The 26831-nt window shown below is 46.9% G+C and overlaps 2 protein-coding genes and 2 long non-coding RNA genes across 4 annotated transcripts; 3 read left to right on the top strand and 1 right to left on the bottom strand.

Moving 5' to 3' along the window:
- Positions 1-4047: 4047 nt before the first annotated feature.
- On the top strand, positions 4048-4759 carry LOC106804369. Its single transcript, XR_001393210.2, has 4 exons — positions 4048-4087; positions 4168-4231; positions 4430-4502; positions 4601-4759. It is a non-coding gene; the product is annotated as an uncharacterized LOC106804369 (long non-coding RNA).
- Positions 4760-5660: 901 nt separating this feature from the next.
- On the top strand, positions 5661-6220 carry LOC105914483. Its single transcript, XR_001164090.2, has 3 exons — positions 5661-5751; positions 5848-5943; positions 6113-6220. It is a non-coding gene; the product is annotated as an uncharacterized LOC105914483 (long non-coding RNA).
- A 579-nt stretch (positions 6221-6799) lies between these two features.
- LOC105914469 lies at positions 6800-7933 on the top strand. The gene is made up of 4 exons (XM_012846222.2): positions 6800-6819; positions 6917-7036; positions 7221-7559; positions 7641-7933. Exons 2-4 carry the CDS (start codon positions 7034-7036, stop codon positions 7767-7769), a joined length of 471 nt encoding a protein of 156 aa, XP_012701676.1. The 5' UTR covers positions 6800-6819; positions 6917-7033; the 3' UTR covers positions 7770-7933.
- Positions 7934-11263: 3330 nt separating this feature from the next.
- Positions 11264-14590, bottom strand: LOC101756261 (protein FAR1-RELATED SEQUENCE 3). Its single transcript, XM_004971812.1, has 10 exons — positions 14448-14590; positions 14144-14150; positions 13867-13982; positions 12949-13331; positions 12568-12838; positions 12375-12447; positions 12017-12284; positions 11597-11934; positions 11435-11515; positions 11264-11347 (listed from the first exon to the last, which is right to left on the bottom strand). The coding sequence occupies exons 1-10, from the start codon at positions 14588-14590 to the stop codon at positions 11264-11266; spliced, it is 1764 nt and encodes a 587-aa protein (XP_004971869.1).
- Positions 14591-26831: the final 12241 nt, after the last annotated feature.

Here is a 26831-nt window from a genome sequence, read left to right on the forward strand (position 1 = left end):
TTCCCCAGCTAGAGCGTGGTGCGGGACGGACCCTGCGCCAACCTGGAGTCACGCAGCGTTGCCTCGAACATCTCTATGCACTCAGCGATAGTACTGCTGATGCGATCCAGCCCCTCGATCAGGTCTAAGGGCCTGGGTGGGTGGGCACTGATGATCAGATCTAGAACCTTCTTGGAGAGGGAGAGCTCACCAACTTCCTTGACAAGCAGCGTGATGATCCTTCGATGAAGAACCTATTCCACCAGAATGGATCCGACAAAAGCCGAGTTGATAGGAGTCGCCAAGCTGACGGAAGTAACCAAGTCGGTGGAAGTTGCTGAGTCAGCGGGAGTCGCCAGCTCAGCGGGTGTCGCCGAGTTGGCGGAAACCGTCGAGTTGATCAAGAAAGTGGTTGGGATTGAATCCGCCAGCATGGTCCCAAATTGGATCTAGACCGGGTTGTCGAGGAAGTCCTTCATGCTCTTGGGAAAAACAACGCTGGGACGAGATGGCATCGAGGTGACAAAAGCGGATCTCGCAACCCCCCTACCTGGCGCACCAACTATCGAAGTTATGAGCCCGACAGTCCACCTAAGAGTTACCCAAGTGGTTGTTTTGTAAGTGAGGGTGGTCATGAAACCAAGAACTCAATGGTGATCACGAGAACATGAAGAGGACACAAGGGTTTTAGATAGGTTCGGGCCTCGAAAGAGTAATACCCTACATCTTGTATGTTGGTGGATTGTATTGCTCAATGATTCGATGCCCCAGAAGGGGCGCTCTTGGCCGCCTCATATAGCCTGACGACCAAGAGTTACAAGTCGGTTTAGATCAATCTACTTGGCCTTTACATGGAAGGTATTTTAAGTTAGATTACAATACGTGTCCCACAATATCCGGGCAGATTTGGACAGCCCCCACAATATCCGAGCATATTTGGATGGACCAGTTGCCTTGTCGTGTACTCTAAGTAACTTCGTTCCCTTGGCCCGCATGCCTTGATCGCGCGAGCCCACTTTTCAGGTCTGGTCGGTATCCTAGTCGGTAGGGACCCATGAGGTACCCATATCCCTCAGGAGGGATAACTGAAGGAGTTTGACAAGGGATTTTTTTTTGAGAGGCTTGGTCATGATTGCTTTGGGTTATGGTCCAGACTTCTTTGCTGTGTATATATATCTCGGTAGAGGATCTAGTTTTAGATGAGTCCTAGTTGGGAAAGTCGATTTATGCATCATGTGAGTTTCTGGAATTCTTTTAACACACAGTTTGGTTTGTCCAGTGGGTCGCCTTTATTGTAGGCTTGTTAAATTTTGGGAAACACCATATTGTTTTATAGGACTTAATCTTTCGTTTGATTCAAGAATTGTTATTTTCGGCCAAATGGTTTAGGAATTATGAAATTTTTGAAGTTGGCTGTCAGGACCTGACGAAAATAAGAACAGCAGTAGATTGAACGCATTTCTGATGATCTTACTGGCTATATATGAGGGGATGATCTGAAGCAAACTTGTAGGAATTTCTCCAAGTTTTCTATATTAGCAAGAACGCAATTATTGGATGAGTAAAACTCCAGATATGAATTTCTGAATATTCCTATCAGGTTATACCGGCAGAAAAAATTCAGTAAAGTTTAGAGCTATACTACGTCGTTTTAGGTGCTTCTAATGTAAACATTTATTATACCAAAGTTTTAGAGAATATAACTATACTATACAATACCCAGGGTACGGAATAGGCTATTCCGTACCCGAGCTCACCCGCGCGTCCCAATCGGACCTCCGGTCCTGACCCCGCCGCCGGTTTTTCCTCTCCCCTGTTCCGGTTTTTTTTTCCGATTCTTTCCCGTCTTCAGTCGTGCGTCCGTTCAGTTGCCGCCCCGCAGCTCGCTACCGCCGTCTCTCTCGCCAACCACCCCCGCCGCCGCCGCCTCCCATTGCTGTCCCCCCGTTCTCGCCGCCGCTCCCCATCCGCAGCTGCCGTCGCCTCTCCCTATCCGTTGCCGCCGCCGCCGTTCCCCATCGATTGCAGGTCAGTCAAATAGAAGATAACAGGCGACAACAACCGCGCGCGCTGAAAGTCCGTCTACCGTGATCTTCGGAGAATACGTCGAACGGCGACCTCCGCGAGACGCGCGGGTGGCCCAGGACGCGCCGGAGCGCGGCGAGGTCCAGTTCCACGGACCGGCGCGCCGCCGCGGCGTCCTCGAGCGGGCACGGCGGGCGCGGATTCCGGACGGCCTTGACGGCGACGTGGACGCCAACCGGCGCGCCGCCGCGGCATCCTCGGGCGGGCACCGCGCGCGGGACGTCCACACCATCGGCGTCAACGCTTCAGAGAAAATCACCTCCACACCATCGCATAGGTAACTTTGACAGGGAAAATCGAAGTGGTATAGGCCCCGAGACCGGTTCCGTAACTTGGAGCAGCGCCGGCAAGGACTATTACCTGGGCAAGCATAGAAGCTAGGGTCCCAAAATAGAGAGCACTAAGAGCCCAAATCGGAGGGGAAATCGGCATAGATAGGACCGGTGTAGCATGGAGAGCAGCACGGGAGTGCCCGGTGGAAATTTCCACCGTTGCTAGAGGTGGATTTGGAGGCGGCGGCACCAGCAGCTGTCGAACAGAGGGGTGAGGAATGAAGTAGAGGTAGGAGAGCTGTTGCCTGTGCTGTGCCCTGTGCGTGTGCAGGTCCAGGGAAGAGAGAGGCACCAGAGTTTATAACATTGAGGCTTTTCTTCATTTTAGCTTCTTTTGCTAAAGCAGTCACTGAAGTTGAATTAATTGTTAGTGAAGCTGGGCAACATTTGCTCGCTCGGAAAAGTGTTTGAGCATATTACAGTTGGTGCGGGAAGGTTATATAGTATCCAAGCTAATTGTGTGGTCAGCTGGCATATTTGTTTATTGGTTTGAACCCAACGAATTGTTTAAAAGTTTATGCATCTAGCATTGCTCATCCACGTGACAGAATTCTGAAGCTGGGATTCCTTCAGATATATATGCTAGTGCACAGCTGCAGCTGCTGATGGCGACAGTAAAACCAAGAGCTGCTGCGGAGGGTCGTCCATCAGGATCGATTAGACCAATTTTTGTTGCTTGCTTTCGAAATAATCATCATGCTAACCCCAAGCCAGCCAGCCAGCAAACCTCACCAGCATCAGTCGCTGTATCAAGTTGATATTAATGGTATGGACCAGCACTAGAAGTATTCACAATCATGATGACGAAAACCCCTATCAATCTTCATCTGCTACTAGCAGACAGACAACTCAATCATTCCAAACTCTTGTGCGCCCCTTGGAAAAGATGGTGTTTTTTTGTTCTTGCTATTAGAGAAAATCTGAACTGACGTTGTTTATCTGAACAATTATTGTTGGAACTGGAGCTTCTTTTTGTTTCCTTGCTGTTTGGTCATTTATGTGGCAGAGCAATTGTCAAGATTAGTTCTCTAGTATCTGCCTTGAATTAGGTACCCCGTATATATTCGCAATGTAGAAATGACAAAAAAAAAATCTAATTCTGAGAACATATATGTGCAGCCGTCTTGCTTTATTGTTGGATCAGGGCACTTCTTCCCTAACCACAACAATTACTCCACAAATTATGGACATTACATCTCTAGCAAAGAAGATGGTTCCAATTAGGAAGCTTCAAATTGGATAAAGAATCTCTGTAGTTATGTGACAAGTGAATAATTTCAATTTGGCTGTGAACTTATTTAATTTATGTGAGATGTAAACTCATTTTAGTGAGGCTATAACTCATGTTGTGAACTCTTTTAATTTCTTACCTGATAGTACCAGGCTAGCACATTTGATGCTTGGACATGGATGTGTGCCTTTTGTATTCTTCAGGATATTATGTTAATGAATAGAGATCAAAGAATTAAATTGAGAAGTGTGCAAACCTAATGGTGGTCTCAGTACCCCTCATAGTAGAGTTTTTATACCACTAATAAAGATGCTAGTTCATTCAGTGAAAGAATACGTATCCCTGTATAATGCACGTCTATAATTAACAACTCTTTTCCTCCCCCATGCCAGGCAGCTCTGCCATCATCCATCCGAGCTGTGGTTTCCTTCCTTTTCATACCTACTCATGGAGTCTTCAGGTATCTGCTAAATATTTAGAAAACGAGTAAAGATAGAGTAGTTTTTGTAGTTATCTCTAATTATTTTCTTCCATGTGTAGATACGGTTCCCTTACAGTCAGAAGGTGTTCAGCAAGGTTCTCCACGGATCTGCTCAACTAGAAGGTCTTATGTGACTCATTTTTGTCTGTGTTCTCATCTCTTCCGCTTTCCCATGCCTGTCATAACGTTTACATCTTTTTATTCTTTTCAGTTTGTAAATATTCCATGTAAACAACTACAACATATTTGGATCCTAACCACTCATTGTATTCATTATTACTGACACAGAGTATGTTCAATTTGATTTGTCTCACAGGATAGATACTTGTCAGCGGTTGGTGAATAGGATGCCTATCAACCCGAAGCTAGCTGTATTCGAGAGCACACAGGAGAGGTTTGCGCGTGTTTATAATTTCACCGCCTATCCTGTAGTCCACTGCATTTTCATTGATTCATGGTCTATACTTTATACTTTCATTTTTCTCACTTCAGGTTCGAGGTACTTCTTCGACCCGAGTTGCGATCATCTTATCCAGTGGGTGGTGGCCCTGGATCGTCTTTTCAACAGCTACCCAACCGAAATGTTCCTCAACAGAGTTATGTTCCTGATGATCCTGGCGCTGATTTTATTGCGGTTGACCATGCTCCGGGGCGCAATAAATCTGGTCGCCGTATGAGGAATGCTGCTGATGATCGCACCGGGGTTGTAGATCGCCGTAGGAAGAAGTTTCGGTCCTCTCACCGCTCTTCAAAGGAAAAGAATAGTGCAGCTGATAATTCTAGGCGATTAACCGATTATTTCCTTGCCCAGGATGGCACAGAGGTATGTGCCAAATATTAAATTGAATTGTCATGTTACAAATACACACACAATATCTATGCACATATATATGCAGTAATTCCTGGTGTTGTATTATTCTTCTTGTAGCTCTGTGTACATTACTCACTTTTAAAACCTGACATATGTTCCATGTAGTTTCCTTATTTTTTACATGTTTTACTTTTAGTGTCATTTCCTCTTTCCTTGTATATACTCAATTTTACACATCAGTACACATGCCAGGCTCCACCAAGACCCAGGAACTTCAATGTTGGTTTGGATGACATGACCAACGTCCCTAAGATTCGTATTCCACGTTTGCGTGATCTCTTAGCCCGTCCATTGGGTTGTCTCACTGGTCACCCCTTGCAAGCATTTAATGAATTGTTCGATCAGTTTGACCAAACCTTATCTGAGAACACTTGTGCCATCCAAGCTTCTCTATGCAACATTGCTAGAGCTCCTTATCGTCTAGCTGAAAAGTGTGGACCGGTAATAGAGGAGCTTATTGCTGCCCAGAGGTCGGCTTCTGACCCTAACAATATTGGGGAGACTTCACGGAGGAACAACTCAGGCACCGAAGATGACTTTGTCGATCCTCACAACGGTGGCACACATCGATCCCCACAATCCATTCTGATTATGTACTTTTTTTAAATTCCCAATCAAATTGCTCTTGAAAGTTTCAACTTATTTTTCTGTACATTACTTTCTGTAGATCAACTATTCGAGCATGGAAACTGCGGTGTTTTCAGGACCCCAAGTTCTTGCTACAGAGATGATGTATTAAGGGATGGCAACGGCCAAAACTCATACACCACAGGTACTGCCTATCGCATTCTACAACCAGTAAAATGCTCGGTAATGACCCTTTACCATAAAAGCTTAACAACAGTTTTTTTGGAAATCTTGGTCACAGATCCCGCCACATCTAAAACTGGTGGCACTTCACCTTGCACTAAACCTCATCAAGAAGCTTGCAGGGATGACCCTGCACGTACTACTACTTGCTCAGGTTAGCACTATGTAGTCTGAATTTTCTCTTTATCTCTTTTCCAGGTTGTATCCAGTCTTACATTACAATATGCAGCTGTCAGGATTTTTACCCATATGCTCAGCCTTTAATTGTTTAGGAGTCATTTATGTTCTTGCTTAACGCTGTATTCATGTCATTAATTTTTCAGATCATATACCCCCCTCTTCTAGTTTGCCTGACAGCAACCATGATATGAATAGAATCAACAATCTCATTGATGCCATCTATTGTGAAGAGCAATCAAATCATATGCATACTCTCCTTTCACCACGCACTACCCAATTTGAAGACCAGGCCAAAACTGTATGTTTAACTGGACACGATTACCACCCACTCCATTCGATTCGAGTTGCAATCCTTCCAGCTAATTATTTTCCAACTACATGTTATTTTGACCTTTCCAAAGGATCAAAATAACATGGTGTCAGGCACTTTACATGTGTCCGAACAGAGAACAGGGAAACGCATGACACGGAAGCCTGCTAAATATTCTTCACCCTTCAAGTATGGAATTATGTCCCGTCCTGCACCCAATGTGGACGCAGCAATGAGTCTCTTTGGACACATGTGCGCTGATGACTCCACATTGAAAAGGTTAGCTTTTGTCTATTTCTAAATCTTATAACAGCCACACTTTCTATTTCTCCATTTGATGATTGTAATATCCACAGCATGCCGGTGATCCAGTTTGGTAGCACCCCTTTAACTTGTGACATGATTGCACAATCATTTGCCGATGGTGCAATCCCAGACTCAACTTTTATCACAGGATTTGTCAACTGTCTTAGCTATGATGATTATTGGATCAGACCCGAGTGCCATGGTTATAGGATTTTTTTTGATGCTGACCTCTCAGTAAGCTTTTATTTTGCCATTCTTTGACAATAGATTTATTAAAATTTTTCCATTCTTTCGTACTTTTTTTTATTCAATGGCATTTCTTTTCTTGAAGGCAATTCTCAATGTTGAGTGGCACAAAAGGGACAGCTCCGAACCCAAATATAGCCAGTTTGCTGCAGTGACAGCCATCCAACGCTCTCTTCCTTTCACAGACTTGAAGAAGACAAAGATGGTACATCTACTATTTTTTTTTGTTTAGCTTTTGTCCATTTTTTTCTGGTCCTCCAATCTGGCCATGAGTTTGTGTTTGAGTAGCTTCTGCATATGTTGTACTCGCGAATTTAGTTAAGTAGATAAGTCATTGTTATTATATTTTTGCTAAAATAAGTCATTTCTTCTTTTTACACACTGTGTAGATTCTTCTACCAGTTCTACATCAGCACCATTGGTCTGTTTATTGCGTTAACTTTGGCCAATCACGGATTGATGTGCTTGACTCATTTTTGTACAATCCTGAGTCTGACAACAATTGGGACAATTATCATTTGGAATTTGGGAAAAAAATCATGCACCGACTAAGTGATGCACTCTCCATTGCTGCACCTCTCAAATTTAAATCATTCAAGAACTGGAGACATGTCCCGGTCAAGGTTCCCGTCCAGAAGGCCACGTCGGACAGTGCATTCTTTGCCATGAAGTTTCTCGAGTTCTATGATGGTGATGGCCATGGCTCACTACACACTAGCATCGCTGCTGTAAGTCTAAGTCTTTTCCCAAGACTTTTCCCATTCGCATGCAGTTTCTTACTTTTCATGGCTATATGTCTTTAATTTCAGGAACGATCTAAAGAGTTGCGTGCTGAGACCTTGTACTACCTCACTTTTCATAAGCAGAACAAGGTTGTGGCGCTGCCCGATGAAATCCTTCAGTACCGTCGAGATGATCATCACCCTTTTTTCTATTAGTTTTTTTTTGTTCATTACAACCCTTTACTATTTAATTTTTATTCTTTTGTAGCTGTGCATATTGTACATTCTCATGATTCATATATGAACTAAGCTTAGTTTTGTGACTGACATGTGAATACCTCATTTGTCGATATAGAACATAAGTAAAGCAAAAATGCCAATAGGTTCATTGTCCTCAGAAATAATTGGAAAATCCTATACATAAAGGCTCCTTATTGGCAACCCAGAGGGTAGAATAATCATTAGGACTCATCAGTATAACAGATATGATTTCCAAGTGGTGTACACAAATGCAAAATTATTTGTTATAAAGTCCTACAATGAGGCTGATATTCACAAATCTGTCAAGTATGGTGTGTGGTCGACATCCTCTGTTGGAAACCTGAATCTGGATACTGCATTCAGAGATGCTCAAGTGATAGCTGCAAGTAGTTCTACCTTGTGCCCAGTTTTGCTGTTCTTTTCGGTGAGTTGATATTAATTTAAGGTGTTGACCACGTTCATTTGGTTCCATATTCTTGAACTTGAATTACTGAGTCCAATATTATGGTCTAACAGGTCAACGGAAGTTCACATTTCTGTGGAGTTGCTGAGATGGTTTGCCCTGTTGACTACCAAAACGACATGGACTTTTGGTGCAGGAAGAATAAATGGATTGGCAGCTTTCCTTTAAAATGGCACATCATAAAAAACGTACATAACTCCACCTTCCGAAGTATCTTGCTGCAGAACAATGAAGATAAACCTGTGACCAGTAGCAGAGATACACAAGAGGCAAGCTCTCTTTGATGCTTCACAAAGTTTTCTTCAGTCTGATCTCATTTGCTAGGATTGTCATTCCACTGTTTATGCTTGGTTAAAAGAAAATTGTCTATGCTCAGTTCTCTGTTTTTTTTTAAGTATATGGTATAGAACCTGCATATTGTTTTCACAAAATGCAGCACGTAAATCAATAGTACTAGCAAGTTTTGCTTCTTTGGACGAAGTTGGCATAACAAAAGGTTTTGTCTATTTAGCATTTTTGCTGTTGCAACTTTGAATATCGTATACCGTGATCTACTTGGTTATCGTGATCTCATCCTCGACACTGCCACTGTGTTCCATTTGCAGATACGCTACACTCCTGGAACAACTATGCTCGAACTCTTCAAATATACCAGAGCAGAGGGATGATACACTACACTCCTGGAACATTGGTGCACAGTGCATCAGGAGCTCCTGAGATGACTTGTGAAGAACAGAAGATCGTTGGGAAGCCCTGTTGACCTGCATTCGGTTCAACGCCAAGTCAAGCCTGCTCAAAACCCGTGCCTTGTGTTGTTGCCATTGGGTCAATGTTTATCCCAATTACGACGTCCATTTAGTAGACCGAAAAGCATTTCTGTTAATCCACTCATAGTCAGGTCCCGGTAGTAAATAGCACGGTTCTCTTTTCTGACTTCGTGGGTTTGTGATAACCACGGAGTAAGCGGCCTTCCGTCTAATCTGGCAAACTAGGAATCACTTTATCTAAGGATCTGGAAGGTTAAGGTTTCCTTTTGACCCTTTTAAGCATGGTTGTTCCTTTTGAATCTTCAGTTACCCTGTTTGAACTGGTTACCATAGTACTGGTTTCATGTTGCTACGGCAATGGAGATGGGACACCAGCAATGTAGCACAAGGTTTCATCCTTTTTGTCGTTTATCTGAAGTGCCATATTTGTCGATATACGCCTTTTACTTGCCGTGTGTGTGATGCTTTGTTACTCTATAGGAAATTACGCCAAAGATTTCCACAGTACAACAAGAGCTCGATTATAGGTAATACTGACTTTGTCTCTTAGCCCATTGAGGGAGGTAGGGACGGACAGAAACATCTCTACGCCTCTAAGCAGCACAGATATTCGGAGAAATAAAACTGATTCATTGAGAGGAAGCTGATATCGCATATGAGTGTTACCCAATGTTCAGTTTCTCCTGTTAGCGTGTGTTACAACGGTAATGCCTTATTAAAATATTTCTCTTATTACAAAAATCATTTTCTGTACTCGATTATTAAGTAAATTATTTAATCGCTACTTGGCTTCCTTGATGTTGTTTTTCACCCTCTAATCTTGCTGGAAACCTCCTCCTCCGTGTTCTCCCCATTCTGCAAATGTATTATACCACACTATGATAATACTTCAATATAATAATCTTTTTCTACTGTCTTTCATATTCTTTTCAAATACTCAAAACTTACCGTGCTAATCTCGCCTTCTGTTGTCCCATTCCTCGCTAGTTTGTCCGGAAGCTCCCCTTCCACAAGGCACATCTCCTCAAATACTATATCGCTCATAAATTTGTCGTGTTCCTTTTGGAACGAAGTCTGTTTTTCTATCGGCGTTGCCACTTCCTATTCAATGATACATTTGAAGGTTCAATTTAACCTGCGCTGCATAGAGTTTGGCCGAGGCCTCAAATCGTCGATCCGTTTTTTTCTCTTGCATCCTTACTTGACTTCTTCTCGTTCACACACTCAATCGCACTTGGTGGTTGCGAGGACGTTGAGAAGGACACACAGATATTTTTTTTCAAGGATTCAGTTGGAGCTTCCTTTTTTCTACTTTAGTCTGGTTACATTCATAAATCATCACACACATACAAACACACCGAAAAATAAAAACAAAACCTTGTCCGAACCAAACAAACAAACATTACCTAGCTGAGTAGTTGTCATGATACCCTAACGGATAACATTGAATTATTTAAATGTGTAGACAACAAAGACTGAAATACACTGTTGACAAAAAATATTTAAATTTATGTACAACGCGTATCTGGTCCTCACCCTTCCATATCCGTGTCCCTAAACTGCTCGTCATTGCTCTCGTAATCAATATATTTATTTTCTTTACACTTCTTTGTGTCCTGCTGTCGCCCTATGTTATGCTCTTCTCCTCCACTATCATGCTGGCTGGTACTTCTCTTATGCTGTGCTCCTCGTGGCCTGCCTCTCATTCTGTTCTTCAATACTTCCAAGCGCTCTTTGTTATGCTGGAGTTTGGGACATGTTCTCGCGTTATGTGTTGCGTAGTACCCACAAATACTGCATTTCCTTGTGCCCTTTTTCACACCTTTGGCTCCCAGCGTAATTTCCTTCTTTTCAGATGGTGGTATGCTCCGCCCTTTAGTCTTGGATCTCGTAGGTGGGACTCGGCTGATCAGTCTATCATCATTGGCATGATACTGCAAAGATTATTGCACAAACTTTAAATTCAATGCAACAATGGTGATGGCATTAATTTTTTCCAAACTCATTTTTCTAACCTCGCCACTGTGGGGTGCACATCCTTCATGCACTCTTGCATCTTTAGTTGTCATGTCTTTTTGGTTGGTTAGCACAACCTCGTTTCGCACAAATTCTCCGCCAAAAGCATCCTGTAATACAATTACCACATCTCTTTTAATATTTCTTGCTGATATTCAATTTAACTTGTGTCTTTCCTGTATTTAAAATACTTCCATCACAAATCATACCAGATTTGTTGCAAGAACCATTTTCCCCTTTATACTCTCCCTGGCTTCATTTCCATCCACGTTCGCTTGTCCCAATTCCTGCTTCACATTGCATCATTGTTATTGTGAAAATCTATTTTCCCAGTGTGTTAACTTGCATACACCTGTATCATGATACAAGCCTACCTGGGTAACCCTTTTCGCCAATTGTTCATCATTTGTGTTGTCACTATAGCCATCATCACTTTCACTACAATCTGATAACTCCTGCAAAATCAAACCCAGATGTATGCGGTTAAGTGCCTTGCCATGCAACATTCACTTCACGCAACATTTTAGATTTTTTACCTCTCCTGGTGATTCTTGGTGCATGTTTGTTGTGCTTGGCCCGATGTCAGGGGGTATTTCTTTGTTATCTTTGTCAAGCTTTGCCAACACCTCTCTCGTTCTAATGTGCGCAGCGCGCGACATGCTCCCAGACCTGACTGCAGCCATTGCTAGGGACGTTAGATCTTTGATTCTGTACAACTGTGTGACTCCATCAGCTCCAACTAGGAGCTTGTCATTCCTGTCGAATCCCAACTCTTGCTGTGCATATTTTGTGTATCTACGGAGAATGTAATGTTGTGGTATACTATTTAGCTGGATTCTCATGAAGGCTCTCAACAAGTGCACGCAGAACAAACCTAAACAACCAAGAGAGTATATGTACTGTTAATAAGAAATTGGGATGTACGCTATAAATTTTGTAACAGTTTTATCATGTACCTGTATGCTGCCACTCCTTGCACTCGCAATGAAACTCACCATTTTCTTTGTTTGCACGGACTTTGAACTGGTGCTGCCCCCAAGATAGTTTAGAAGACCTATTTGTGTGAGTTACCAGATAGCATGTTTCACCCTCTATTGGATTGTCTTCTATATCGTAAGCCGTGCAATCGATCATCTTCTTTTCAAAGTCTTTGAAAACATTTCTAGTATAAATTCTTGAAACCTGTATTTCAAATGGCCATTTGCTTCTTGTGAGCCTTTTGCTCTGTCACAGTACAAGAGCAACAGTTAGTTAAGGGAAATGGTGTTTATACACGAACTCCATAAATATGAATTGATACGCTGGTTACATTACCGTTCCATGGTACGACTCTTCAGACTCCTTCATCTTACGTGAATGCATGAAGTCAAGCATTTTTTTGGCGAACCTGTGCAAAGCCGTGTGCTTGTTAACAAAACACTTCTTCATGACAAAATTTGAGCTCTCGCTTCTCTGTGTCGATGCCATCCGGCCACAATATTGGTCTTTGAAATATGCCGGCACATACAGTTGTCGCTGGCAGTAAAGGCTATCTAAAGTGCCATCCTTTTGTAGGTCGAACTCATCCAATAGTTCCTGCCAAGCGGCCTCAAACTCCACAGGGGTGAGTGGGTGGTTTAGCACAGAATAAAATTTGTCCTTGAAATTTTTCTTCGCATACATCCCAAAGAGGTTGGTTAGATGTGGCATGTGCTTGTTCACCACATGCCATCTGCAAATCTTATGAACAACCCCTGGGAACTCTTTGGCAATCGCCACTCCCATTGCCTGGTCTTGGTCTATCACAAGATGCAAATTCATCATTGTTAGTTCTTTAATTGCTCTAAATTGTTGTATATGCTCATGTATCAAATATTTTTATCATAAACATTAATGATGAACATATTACCTGTGAGGATACACCTTGTTCTACTTTGTCCCATGCACTTTTTGAATGCTTTGAACACCCATTCAAAAGTTTCCGCTGTTTCATCTCCTACCAATGCACATCCAAACAATGTATTCTGCAGATGGTGGTTTGATCCAACAAACATTGCTAGTGGCTTCTCATAAATGTTAGTCTTATGAGTTGTGTCAAAGCTCATTGCATCACCAAAATCTGCATAATCGCCCTGCATGCTTGCATGACTCCAGAATAAGCTGTGTATAACACCTTCAGAGTCCAGCTTTGGTTCCCATCGGAACTGCGGGTTTTGAGCCTCACAATCCTTGAAGAATTCAATAAGCTTGTTTATGTCATCTGCGTGTTCTTCCCGTACATTAGTGGCCTTCCTATAAAACAGATTAAAAAAACCTCAACATTTTATCCTTCTAAATTTTAAGTACATTTCATTAACGACAGCAATGATCATATACTTTAGCTTGGCATGAACCTTACTATTCAAGAATAACAAACTGTGTGACGTTCTTTTACCTGTTTTCTATGTCCCGCGATGTTATCGGAACAAGCTCTGCACCCCCATGCATATTTTGCAATACATTCTTTATACTTTGCGTACTCACACCGGCTTCCTGCAATTCATCAATTATTTGATAAAGTACTGGTTCCGTGCTCTTGTGTGACCTCATTTTCTTGGTTTTCAAAGGCGTATGCAACAGGTGGTTGTGAAATAGGTTTGCATTTTCTATAATCATATCTACTTCGTTTCCTTCACTGTCATACACTCTCGTAAACTTCAGATGAGCTTTGCACTTCGTCTTCATTGTTGTCTTGTTCCGTACTCGCAGAGCCTCATCACCTTTATAAAAATCTCCTTTTCCTTCACAGCTACACCTCATCACTCTAGAGAATTTTTTCTTGTTGCACATTTTCACGCCGAACCCGGCCAGTTGTGCATATCTCATGTAGAACGCCTTTGCTTCAGCTTCCGTGTGGAATGACATCCCTTCTCTGGGAATCATATTTGGATCCATGCTTTCATTCTGCTTCAAATAACATTAATTTCAATTAACATGATATACTAATGCACCGCCATATGAACCAATATTTGCGTAGAAAATTCAATTATCATCACAGCCTTACAGATATGACATAATATATTGGTTCACTGACTACTCTCATGCATTTGTGCTATTTAACTGACCATGTAACTGCTTTGAACAATTCAAACAAAGATTTATCATGCATCACTTACGTGTGTTTGTGGTGGAATTTCTTCTTCAGAAGCAATCATCTGGTTTGCGTCCAAAGTATCCGGAGGCAAGAACACAACACCCTGTCTTCCCGTTGTATTGGTTTCATCCTCATTACTCCCTTGCTGGCAACCTATCTGTGTGGGCGGAGTTCGAAATCTAGTGCTGGAGCTCTCCATCATCTCCGGAACTTTGATGCACGAGTCAATAGTGTCTCGTTCGCCCGGCTGGGGCGGTTCAGATCGTCGCGGTGACCTTTCCGGCACTTCTGTACTTCTCACGTCGACGGCGACTCTCATGTCGTTAATCTCCAGCCTTTTCGGTGAAGGGCTATCCGCAGAGTCCCTACTCGGCCCGGACGGCCCTGCTTCTTCAAACAATATCCTCCGACAACCCATCACGGGCAAGGTGGTCTGAAAGGTAATAACACATTGCATATCACAAGGTAGCTTGAAGAAGGCAAAAGTTAATGACTCGAAGCCAGGCACTGTCAGCTATTGGACTGATAGTTTGAACAGGTATATGTCCCCATTCATCTCCTTGTACGAAGCAGAACTACTTCAGCATCACAATCTGAACAATGAAGTCCTATTTATTACTTGTGCATCGTATTACTAGAACTTTTTAAGATTTTAGGTCCCTTTTAACAAAAAAAAATTGTCAGTGACTGCTTTAGCAAAAGAAGCTAAAATGAAGAAAAGCCTCAATGTTATAAACTCTGGTGCCTCTCTCTTCCCTGGACCTGCACACGCACAGGGCACAGCACAGGCAACAGCTCTCCTACCTCTACTTCATTCCTCACCCCTCTGTTCTACAGCTGCTGGTGCCGCCGCCTCCAAATCCACCTCTAGCAACGGTGGAAATTTCCACCGGGCACTCCCGTGCTGCTCTCCATGCTACACCGGTCCTATCTATGCCGATTTCCCCTCCGATTTGGGCTCTTAGTGCTCTCTATTTTGGGACCCTAGGTTCTATGCTTGCCCAGGTAATAGTCCTTGCCGGCGCTGCTCCAAGTTACGGAACCGGTCTCGGGGCCTATACCACTTCGATTTTCCCTGTCAAAGTTACCTATGCGATGGTGTGGAGGTGATTTTCTCTGAAGCGTTGACGCCGATGGTGTGGACGTCCCGCGCGCGGTGCCCGCCCGAGGATGCCGCGGCGGCGCGCCGGTTGGCGTCCACGTCGCCGTCAAGGCCGTCCGGAATCCGCACCCGCCGTGCCCGCTCGAGGACGCCGCGGCGGCGCGCCGGTCCGTGGAACTGGACCTCGCCGCGCTCCGGCGCGTCCTGGGCCACCCGCGCGTCTCGCGGAGGTCGCCGTTCGACGTATTCTCCGAAGATCACGGTAGACAGACTTTCAGCGCGCGCGGTTGTTGTCGCCTGTTATCTTCTATTTGACTGACCTGCAATCTGCTCTCTGTTATCGGACGCTAGCGCACGCGAGAGAAACCAAAAACCGTCGGGAGACGCGGCTGGCGGGCGGAAGCCAGGCGCGCGCTGGGTCGGTGGGGGGCTGGGGTACAGAATAGGCTATTCTGTACCCTGGGTACCAAATAGCGGAGGCCTATATAAGAATAGGGTCTTGTATGGTCTGACCAAAGTTTGGATTGTTTAGGATGAATGGTTAATAAGAAAAAAAAGGAACAGCACTGCTGTAAGCACTAAAAGCAGCGTTCACTGTTTTTGGTTTTTTTGATGGGGTGGCCAGTTGGATTGCTTTATGTACTGTTTACACTTATTTGTATAAAAGTGTGTACTGAGTTTACACTTCCTAATCAGGTGGTGGTGTTTTGGATCGAGCCTAGTGATTTTCTTGTGTTACTTCCATGCTTGTTGAGTTTAGGATGTTATAGTTGGTATCACAGCTTTGGTAACATAAAACTCTATTTATACACATCCTAATCAGGTGGTGGTGTTTTGGATCGAGCCTAGTGATTTTCTTGTGTTACTTCCATGCTTGTTGAGTTTAGGATATTATAGTTGGTATCACAGCTTTGGTAACATAAAACTCTATTTCTAACATAAATCTCATTCTAAAAAACTCTCCATCCTCATCATTCTAACTAACATACTCTCCATTCTAGCTACAAAATATAAAACATAGAATACTAAAGATGAGAGGAGGGAGTTGCTAACCTTTACCTCCCCTAGGTCAAGTGAAGAAGAAACCCAAGCTCTCGGTCAAATGGTTGAGCTCAGGCTCGGGGAGTGAAGCGTCCCCACATAAGTAGAGACTAAATGTGATACAAATATCAGTCCCAGGAGGCTGATAACACATTTATTCGACAGATAATTCAGTTACCGTACAACGCCCGAGGGAGTGGGCGTGAAAGCCACGCAGCGATAAACAGTAAATAAATAACGGCGGCTAACCAAGCGACTGCCAAAAGACAGCACTCGGGACTACACGGCAGCAGCAGCATCTTGGGCGGGCCAACACCACAGGCAGCGTCGGGTGCGGACACAACCTCTACTCGAGGTCCTCGGCGACGAAATCGGGGTCTTCCTCTGTAGCAATGAAGCAAGGGTGAGTACTAACGTACTCAACAAGTCCAACCCCATCCATGGAGGGGATACAAGCAAGTTTATGCACAAGTATAACAAGGATAGGCTAGAGTTTATTTGCGGAAAAGCTAAATTTTAACACATGCAGGGGGTTGTTTTGAAAGGGTTTTCGTAAAGCTTTCCTCTAATACCCAGGACATTGAGTGGGGTTGATCCTACACAAAGGATCCAAGCTTTTATCGCTATCGGACTCCCCGTCCGTCATAGCGCACGGCACAACTGCCGGACTCTTCTGAAATTCCACACACACACACACACACACACACATGACATTCTTGCCCAAACACTAGTTATGTGACCAAGCCGTAACTCGTCCAATACCGTGGACACGGCTACCCGGATAGGTTTTAACTCTGCAGAGGGTGTACACTTTTCCCACAAGTAGGGTACCGTAGCACGATCACCTGGGTGATGGTACGGATCCTAACAAAGCCATTACCCACCTTAACTATGACTGACTAGTTCTCGCGGAAACACCCAAGGGGTTCACGGCTCGTCCATGAGACCGTAACCGGGACCTAAGTCACCAAGATCTTACTCCTTTTCCTGGGTTTCCGTTGCTCACCAGCACCCCTGAGGACTAACAGTCCAGCTAGTGGGATTTATGCTAAGCCGTTGCCCATACAACGGTCGAGTGGTTGCACGATAGTGGAATTAGGTAAGATGACACATCAACTCGGTCCTTAATCACGACAGGATGGATATCTCCCGACATTGCTCAACCACCCAGGTACGAGCACCACAACATGGCGTCCCACACGAGGAACACCCATCCATCCCGCCTGCACATCTTTTTTTTTTCCTGGACCCAAAAGACATTTCTCTTACTTGGACACACACACACATTCATTTTCCGAATACACCATTGCAATAATGTTTGCAGTTGAGTAACGAATTCCTAAGCGTTCTAGCAGTGGTTATCATCTAAACAGAGCGAGTCATATTTAGAGATAAGCATAGGACAACAAGGAATGTTCATAACAATCAAGGGGTGGCTATCCAAACATGTCTTGCGATAAAATAATATGCATTTTGTAAAACAGGCCAATAGGTCGTGTTTGCAAAACTAGGTATTAAGTATGCATCAAAGGGTGAGATTGGACTTGCCGTCTTCAAAGCCTTCCGGGAGTTCCGGCTTGCGGTACTGGTCCTCGGGCTCGGGCTCGCGGTCAAACTCCTCCTCGGGCTCCTCCTCGGGCAATCCGCGATCTACGGCATACACAAACAGGCACACGAATAAATAAAAGAGAAAACGATTTTTAACCGTGAGCTCCGAACAGGAAACGCGAACGGAAAATAGGTAGAGGGATTATTTTTGGGAAATTTGGATATAGATCGGCGAAAGTATTCTGGAGGATGACGTGGTAAAGTTTGGGGTTAATTGGAGGAAGTTTGGCGCATGAAATGACGGGTTAAACGTGGATTAGGGGCTTAAACGGAGGCTTAAGGGTTGATTTACAGTAACCAGGGACCTATTTGTAATTTCTTTCAGAAGTGGAGGGGCCTATGTGTAATTTGGGGAAACTTGGGGGTCGGATCTAAAATCAAAGGTAATCTTCTTCTTCTTCTCCAGGAACTTGGAGAGAGAGAGGGAGGGAGAGGATGGGCCGGCAGCCGGCCGGCCGGGCGTCGCCGGCGAGCCGGGGGCGGCGGGTGGTGGAGGAAGAGGAGGGGGCCCCGTTTTGCCCCTCACCTTGGGGGGGGGAATGGAGAGGAGTGGCCGGGTGGCGTCGGCCTTTGGGCGGAGAGGAGCCGGCGGCGGCTTGCGGCGGCGGCGGCGGCAGCGGCTGCGGCGGCGCCGGCGACCGGAGCAAGGGTGTGGCGGGTGGTGGCGTTGGTGAGTGGGGAGAGGAGCCGGCGAGGGCCAGCCCTTTTATAGGCGGCGGGGAGCTCCGGTGGTGGGGGTCCGGGTGGCCGGCGCAGGCGGTGGCGTCGGGCGGGGCCGGAGTGGGCGGTAGGGGACGGCCGGCGGGGTGCGGTGGCGGCACGGCACCGGCGTGCGCGCGGACGGCACGGCACCGGCGTGCGCGCGGGGCCGTGGCGCCCGGACGTCGGGGCGGCGGCGCAGGGGACCCGGGGCCGGGTCAGGCGCACGGCCCAAGGGGGTGGCGGCGTGGGCGGCGGGCCCCTCCCCCTGGCGCGCGGCGGCCGAGCGGAGTGGCGCCAGTAGGGGGGTGGCGCCGGGTGAGTTAAGGAGTTGGGGCCGGTCCAGGTGCCAGGAAGAAGAAGGAGGGAGGAAGAAGAAAGGAGAAGGAGGAAGAAAGAAGAAGGAAAAAGAAAAGGAAAAAGGGGAGGAAAAGGAGAAAGAAAAGGGAGAGACCGGCGGCACTCGCGGCACGCGGTCGGAGCACGCGCACGGCGTCTGACACCGGCACGCGGCGAGATTCACGGGCACAGATAAAAAGACAGGTGGGGGTCGGCATGGGTACCGGGACGGCGAAATCGCCGGGGAGATTTCCGATTTCCGGGAGCTCAGCGGTAAAAGATTTTAAAAGACGGTTTTTAACGGGTGATTTTAGTTAGTGATTTCTGCGGGCGTTACAAACCTACCCCACTTAAATTGAATCTCGTCCTCGAGATTCGACTGAGTCCTGAAGAGATGGGGAAATTCCTTCTTTAACGCGTCCTCGCGTTCCCATGTGGCCTCTTCTTCGCCATGCGTGCTCCACTGTACTCTGCAGATCCGGACTGCTGTATTCCTTGTCCTTCTGGTGACAGTGTCCAAAATCTTGACAGGTACTTCTTGATACCGAAGGTCCTTTTGCAGGTCTATTGTCTCTACGGGTACTTGTTCCTCCGGCAGTCTCAAGCATTTTCTCAGCTGGGAGACATGGAATACCGGGTGTATATCCGACATTTCTTCGGGCAGTTGGATACGGTATGCTACGGCTCCAACTCTTTTTAACACCTAATATGGTCCGATATGCCGAGGGGCTAGCTTTCCTTGTACTTGAAACCTTCGAGTACCCCGAATCGGGGATACCTTGAGGTAGACAAAATCTCCCTCATTGAAGCACAATTCCCGTCTTCTTTTGTCAGAGTAGCTCTTCTGTCTGGACTGCGCAGCCTTTAGCTTCTCTCGGATTTCTGCTACACGGTCTTCTGCTTCCTTGATAAAAGCTGGTCCGACCAGAGAACGCTCTCCGACTTCTGACCACATCAAAGGGGTCCGACACTTTCTACCATAAAGAGCCTCAAATGGTGACATGCCTAGACTGGCTTGGTAACTATTGTTGTATGAGAATTCTGCATAGGGTAGACTTTGTTCCCAATCCTTTCCATAGGTGAGGACACACGCCCTCAACATATCTTCCATGATTTGATTTACCCGCTCTGTTTGGCCATCGGTCTGGGGGTGATAGGCTGAACTAAAATCCAGTTTGGTGCCCATGGCTTTGTGTAAACTCCTCCAAAACCTAGAGGTAAACTGAGTTCCTCTATCTGAGACGATCCGGCTGGGCACACCATGCAACTTCACTATGTTGTCGACGTAGAGTCGAGCCAGTTTTTCTCCACCGTATGTGGTCCGTACGGGCAGATAGTGAGCAACTTTGGTAAGTCGGTCCACTATTACCCATATGGAGTCATTCCCCTTCTGAGTTCTGGGCAAGCCTACTACAAAATCCATGCCGATCTCATCCCATTTCCACACCGGGATAGGCAAGGGTTGTAGCAAGCCGGCTGGCTTCTGGTGCTCGGCCTTGACTCTTTGGCAGGTATCACACCGGGCGACAAACTGAGCTATGTCTGCCTTCATCCCATTCCACCAGTACTTCTGTTTTAGGTCCATATACATCTTGGTGGACCCGGGGTGAATGGAGTATGCTGAGTTATGGGCTTCATCCATGATGGTCTGCCGGAATTCTCCGTCCTTGGGAACACAAATTCTGTTCTTATACCATAGGGTTCCTCTGTCATCTACTCTGAAATCCGGGGCTTTATTTTCTCCGGTTTGTTTGCGGATTTTTACTAGATCTTGGTCTGAATCCTGGGCTTCTCGGATTTTATCTTCCAAGGTGGGCTGGACACTTAGCCTGCGGCTAGCATTCTGGGGAATGATATGCACATTCAACCGGGCCACTTCCTCTCGTAGACGGGCATTCTCGGGTCCGGGCTGTCCATAGGACTTTCTGCTTAGGGCATCAGCTACAACATTAGCTTTGCCGGGGTGGTAATGGATTTCCAGGTTGTAGTCCTTTACCAGCTCTAGCCACCTCCTCTGCCTTAAATTCAGATCTGGTTGGGTAAAGATGTACTTTAGGCTTTTATGGTCAGTGTAGATTTCACATTTATTCCCAATCAGATAATGTCTCCAGATCTTGAGGGCATGCACTACGGCTGCAAATTCTAAGTCATGGGTTGGGTAGTTCTACTCATGGGGCTTAAGTTGTCGGGAAGCATATGCCACAACCTTCCCATCCTGCATGAGGACACAGCCTAATCCTTGTCGAGATGCATCGCAGTAGATGACGAAGTCTCGCTGGATATCTGGCAAGGTCAGCACTGGGGCTGTTGTCAATCTTTTCTTCAGCTCCTGGAAACTCCGCTCACATGACTCGGTCCAGGTGAACTTCTTGTCCTTTCTGAGCAACTCTGTCATGGGCCGGGCTATCTTGGAGAATCCCTCAATAAACCTCCGATAATACCCTGCTAAACCCAGGAAACTCCTGATTTCGCTAACATTTGTGGGCTGCTGCCAGTTGGAGACGGCTTCCACCTTCTTAGGATCAACTGCTACTCCTTCCGCGGTCAAAATATGACCAAGGAATGCCACTTTCTCAAGCCAAAATTCGCACTTGCTGAATTTAGCATAGAGTCGGTGGGCTCTCAATTTCTCCAAGACCACCCGTAAGTGGTGTTCATGCTCGTGAACACTCTTGGAATAGATAAGTATGTCATCAATAAAGACTACGACAAACTTATCTAACTCGTCCATAAACACCTTGTTCATGAGGTTCATGAAATAAGCCGGTGCATTGGTCAATCCAAAGGACATCACTGTAAACTCAAATTGACCATAACGGGTGACAAAGGCGGTCTTCGGGATGTCGCTCTCCTTGATCTTGAGCTGATGATACCCCGATCTCAGATCTATCTTGGAGAAATACTTGGCTCCCTTCAGTTGGTCGAACAGGTCATCTATTCTGGGGAGAGGGTACTTATTCTTAATGGTGACCTCATTTAATGCGCGATAATCCACGCACATCCTCATACTCCCGTCTTTCTTCTTGACAAAAAGCACGGGGGCTCCCCACGGGGATGAGCTGGGCCTGATAAAACCACTCTGTTGCAACTCTCCCAACTATTTCTTCAGCCCGGCTAACTCTGAGGCTGCCATTCTATAGGGTCTCTTAGCTATAGGGGAGGTTCCGGGGACGAGGTCAATTACGAACTCTATGTCCCTGTCAGGGGGCATCCCAGGTAGTTCCTCAGGAAAGACGTCCGGGTATTCACTCACTACCGGAACTCCTTCTAAGGTCTTGGTCTCCATGCTGAACACCATGGGGTCTGGACCACTTCCCTTAGTGTGACAGGTCACTTGCACACCATCTCGATTGGTCAAGTGCACCACCTTATCAGCACACCCTATATGACCGTCATGCAGGCTTAACCAGTCCATTCCAAGGATCACATCTATCCCCTTAGACTTAAGTACTACTAGATCCGCTAGAAACTCTACCCCACTTAAATTGATCCTTACCCGAGAACAACCGAGTCGACACTGAATGTCGGCCCCAGGAGTCCGGGTTAATAGGGGTAACTTTAGTAGTACTGTAGGTATATGATGTTTTTCCACAAAACTTGAGGATATGAAGGAATGTGATGCTCCAGAATCAAAAAGTACTGTTGCCAAGACTGAGCTGACTAGGAACTCACCGAGTACCACGCCCTGAGCGTCGCGAGCCTCCTGCACGCCGATGTGGTTGACGCGGGCTCGACCAAATGACTGCTGGAGGGGCCTCATCTGCTGGCTGTTGTTGTTACTGGGGTTGCCTCCGCTGCGGACTGGCACACGGTTGGCTCCTGACAATGCGGCCCTAGGCCCAGCTACTGAGTTGGACAAGGCTGATGCTGCTGGCTTGTTGGCATAAGGGCAGTTGGCGATGAAATGCCCTGGCTCTCTGCAGTTGAAGCATGCCCTACCATTGCTGGTGACCTGGCTGGCGCTGCTCTGTGGGGCCTTGATAGAGTTCTGGCTCCTGAATGGGGCAGCAGTCTGATGTGAGCCAGGTGCTTGGGACTGGGTCCGATAATGCATGGGAGCTTGGGATTTGGGCAAGGGATGACCGAAGCTCCTTGGCTTCTGGAATCGGTCCTGCTGGTGTGCCTTGTTTTCCAGGAACCGACGCTTGTTGTCCCTCCGCTCTTTTGCCTTGGCCCTCTCAGTCAAGATGGCCATGTTCATCAAGGTGTTGAAGTCGGGGTAGATCTGAGGAGTGAGCAGGGTCCTCAGCTCCGCGTTCAAGCCTTTCTTGAACATGTCCTGCTTCTTCTCGTCCTTGTCCACCTCCTCTGGAGCATAACGGGCCAGCTCCATGAACTGAAAGGTGTACTCCTCCACAGATCGGTTGCCCTGGCGGAGTTCACGGAACTCATCTGCCTTGCGCTTCATGGTGGCAGCGGGAATGTGGTAGTGACGGAATTCCGTCACGAACTCATCCCAGGTGATAGTGGAGGCATCCTGGGCGGCAGAGCAGTAGTTCTCCCACCAGGCTAGGGCAGTTCCAGTGAGCTGGTGAGCAGCCAAGAGAACTTTGTTCCTGCCCTCACAACCAAAGGGCTCCAGCTTCATCTGGATGACGCGCAGCCAGTCATCCGCGTCCAGAGGGTTGACAGACCCGCCAAAAGTGGGTGGCTTGGTCCGGAGGAAGTCCGTCAACTTCTCATTCATATTCTTCCCGCGGGGCCTCTGGCGAGTAACGGCGTTGGCTAGAGCTTCCAGCAGAAGGGTCTGGTTGTTCATCACTTGAACCAGATCGATAACCGGTGGGGGCGGTGGCTGCTGCGTTCCCACTTGGCTTTCTCCTCTTCCTTCTGGCTGGCTTACTTCCTGCTCCTCAGGAAGTACTGCCGGGGGCGGCTCCTGCCTTTCAGGCTGCCTCTCTGCACTGGGGGAGGCATGGGCCTGACTTGGGGAAGTCCTGGTGGCACGCTTGGGCGGCATCTGCAGATTGAGTGAGACCTCTTTATGAGAGTATAATTTGGATTTTAGTGATCTTTAAAGTGGTTATCTCGTATTTTCGAAGAGACAGAATCCACCTCCGGTCGACAAACACACAGACTAACAAGCAACAAACACAAACGATTTTATTTATTCTGCCACGGGGGGTACAATACTGCTGGGGGGGGGGGTAAGGCCAAAACACGCACTACACGGCCGGTTACAACAACACAACTGGAGGGGTACAACTCTAAACTGCGGACCATGACGGCTTCATTCCTCGGGCAAACCTGGCTGGGCATACTACTCGCGGGGCGAGTCTTCTCCCTGGACTGAGTGATCTTCTGACGGGAGGAGAAGGGCCAGCACCTCATCCTTCAGAGTCCCGCCCGTGGGAGGGGTCTCGGGAACCACTCCATCCGACACCTCGGAGTTCCTTTCCGAAGGTGGTGGTGCCGGGGTGGCATCCGAGCTTTTCCGTTTACTGGGCCCTGGGACAATGGGAATCCCTTCAAGGATCGGAGCCTCGTCGTCCTCGATGGCCACCATCCTCCTTCTGGCACGAACGGTGAGGTGGGCATCCTTCAGTTCCTTGGAGTGCCGATCCTCAGCCTCCTTGAGAGCCTCAACGGCAATGGCCTCATTGCTTTGTGCGGCCGCGGCTCGGGCTTCGGCGGCAGCTAACTTTACCTGAAGCCTCCTCACCATAACTTCTGCATCCTCGGCCCTACGGATCTGCTGCTTTAATTTAGCAGCCTGCTTGTCGTAGAGCTCATCCAAGGTGAGAAGGTAGGCAGCCATGTGCAACACAGTGGGGTCATCCTCGCGCTGTCCACGTCCTTCCAAGGTCCGTACCCGGGCTAGCCAAACCGGGCAGTTTTTCTTGACAGGCGGGTAGAACCTCATCGGGGTGCGGCCGATGTGCCTCTCATAGATCTGGCACAGGAAACGGAGGGCCTTCCGGGCTGCCACTTGATAGGTATCCTTGTGCCGGAAGCTGGTGGCAGTCACATTCCATGGCTGGATGTCCGGATAGCGGTTACTCCGCCCGATGTAGATAATCATCTCACACCGAGGGGTCCCACGGTCCTCGTACTCCCTGCTGGTGTACTCCGGACGCTCGTAAATCCTGAGGCGGTCCATGCAGGCGAACAGCAATCTGGGAAAACCAGGCTCCTCCAGGCAGTGGCTGTTGACCCATCCTTCCTCGGCCATCTGGAAAAGATCCGAGGCACAAATTAGTTTTACAATAGAGCAAAGGTAGGAAGAAATTTTGTAATTCTTTTGTTTTGGTCAAAAAGGGCTAATCCGGTCCTAAGGTCGCGTCCTACAGCCAACGACGGCTCTGATACCACCTGAAGCGTCCCCACATAAGTAGAGACTAAATGTGATACAAATATCAGTCCCAGGAGGCTGATAACACATTTATTCGACAGATAATTCAGTTACCGTACAACTCCCGAGGGAGTGGGCGTGAAAGCCACGCAGCGATAAACAGTAAATAAATAACGGCGGCTAACCAAGCGACTGCCAAAAGACAGCACTCGGGACTACACGACATCAGCAGCATCTTGGGCGGGCCAACACCACAGGCAGCGTCGGGTGCGGACACAACCTCTACTCGAGGTCCTCGGCGACGAAATCGGGGTCTTCCTCTGTAGCAATGAAGCAAGGGTGAGTACTAACGTACTCAACAAGTCCAACCCCATCCACGGAGGGGATACAAGCAAGTTTATGCACAAGTATAACAAGGATAGGCTAGAGTTTATTTGCGGAAAAGCTAAATTTTAACACATGCAGGGGGTTGTTTTGAAAGGGTTTTCGTAAAGCTTTCCTCTAATACCCAGGACATTGAGTGGGGTTGATCCTACACAAAGGATCCAAGCTTTTATCGCTATCGGACTCCCCGTCCATCATAGCGCACGGCACAACTGCCGGACTCTTCTGAAATTCCACACACACACACACACACACACATGACATTCTTGCCCAAACACTAGTTATGTGACCAAGCCGTAACTCGTCCAATACCGTGGACACGGCTACCCGGATAGGTTTTAACTCTGCAGAGGGTGTACACTTTTCCCACAAGTAGGGTACCGTAGCACGATCACCTGGGTGATGGTACGGATCCTAACAAAGCCATTACCCACCTTAACTATGACTGGCTAGTTCTCGCGGAAACACCCAAGGGGTTCACGGCTCGTCCATGAGACCATAACCGGGACCTAAGTCACCAAGATCTTACTCCTTTTCCATGGGTTTCCGTTGCTCACCAGCACCCCTGAGGACTAACAGTCCAGCTAGTGGGATTTATGCTAAGCCGTTGCCCATACAACGGTCGAGTGGTTGCACGATAGTGGAATTAGGCAAGATGACACATCAACTCGGTCCTTAATCACGACAGGATGGATATCTCCCGACATTGCTCAACCACCCAGGTACGAGCACCACAACATGGCGTCCCACACGAGGAACACCCATCCATCCCGCCTGCACATCTTTTTTTTTTCCTGGACCCAAAAGAAATTTCTCTTACTTGGACACACACACACATTCATTTTCCGAATACACCATTGCAATAATGTTTGCAGTTGAGTAACGAATTCCTAAGCGTTCTAGCAGTGGTTATCATCTAAACAGAGCGAGTCATATTTAGAGATAAGCATAGGACAACAAGGAATGTTCATAACAATCAAGGGGTGGCTATCCAAACATGTCTTGCGATAAAATAATATGCATTTTGTAAAACAGGCCAATAGGTCGTGTTTGAAAAACTAGGTATTAAGTATGCATCAAAGGGTGAGATTGGACTTGCCGTCTTCAAAGCCTTCCGGGAGTTCCGGCTTGCGGTACTGGTCCTCGGGCTCGGGCTCGCGGTCAAACTCCTCCTCGGGCTCCTCCTCGGGCAAT

Source organism: Setaria italica, chromosome V, assembly GCF_000263155.2.
Source record: "Setaria italica strain Yugu1 chromosome V, Setaria_italica_v2.0, whole genome shotgun sequence".
NCBI lineage: Eukaryota > Viridiplantae > Streptophyta > Magnoliopsida > Poales > Poaceae > Setaria > Setaria italica.

Excerpts from the sequence above, each read along its gene's own strand:
- LOC105914469 (XM_012846222.2), top strand. Across the intron at positions 7,560-7,640 it reads TACACACTAGCATCGCTGCT|GAACGATCTAAAGAGTTGCG; the intron begins GTAAGTCTAAGT and ends CTTTAATTTCAG.
- LOC101756261 (XM_004971812.1), bottom strand. The coding sequence starts at position 14,590 with ATGGGTTGTCGGAGGATATTGTTTGAAGAAGCAGGGCCGTCCGGGCCG. Across the intron at positions 12,285-12,374 it reads AAGAGTCGTACCATGGAACG|AGCAAAAGGCTCACAAGAAG; the intron begins GTAATGTAACCA and ends GTACTGTGACAG. Across the intron at positions 11,516-11,596 it reads ACCAAGAATCACCAGGAGAG|GAGTTATCAGATTGTAGTGA; the intron begins GTAAAAAATCTA and ends TTGATTTTGCAG.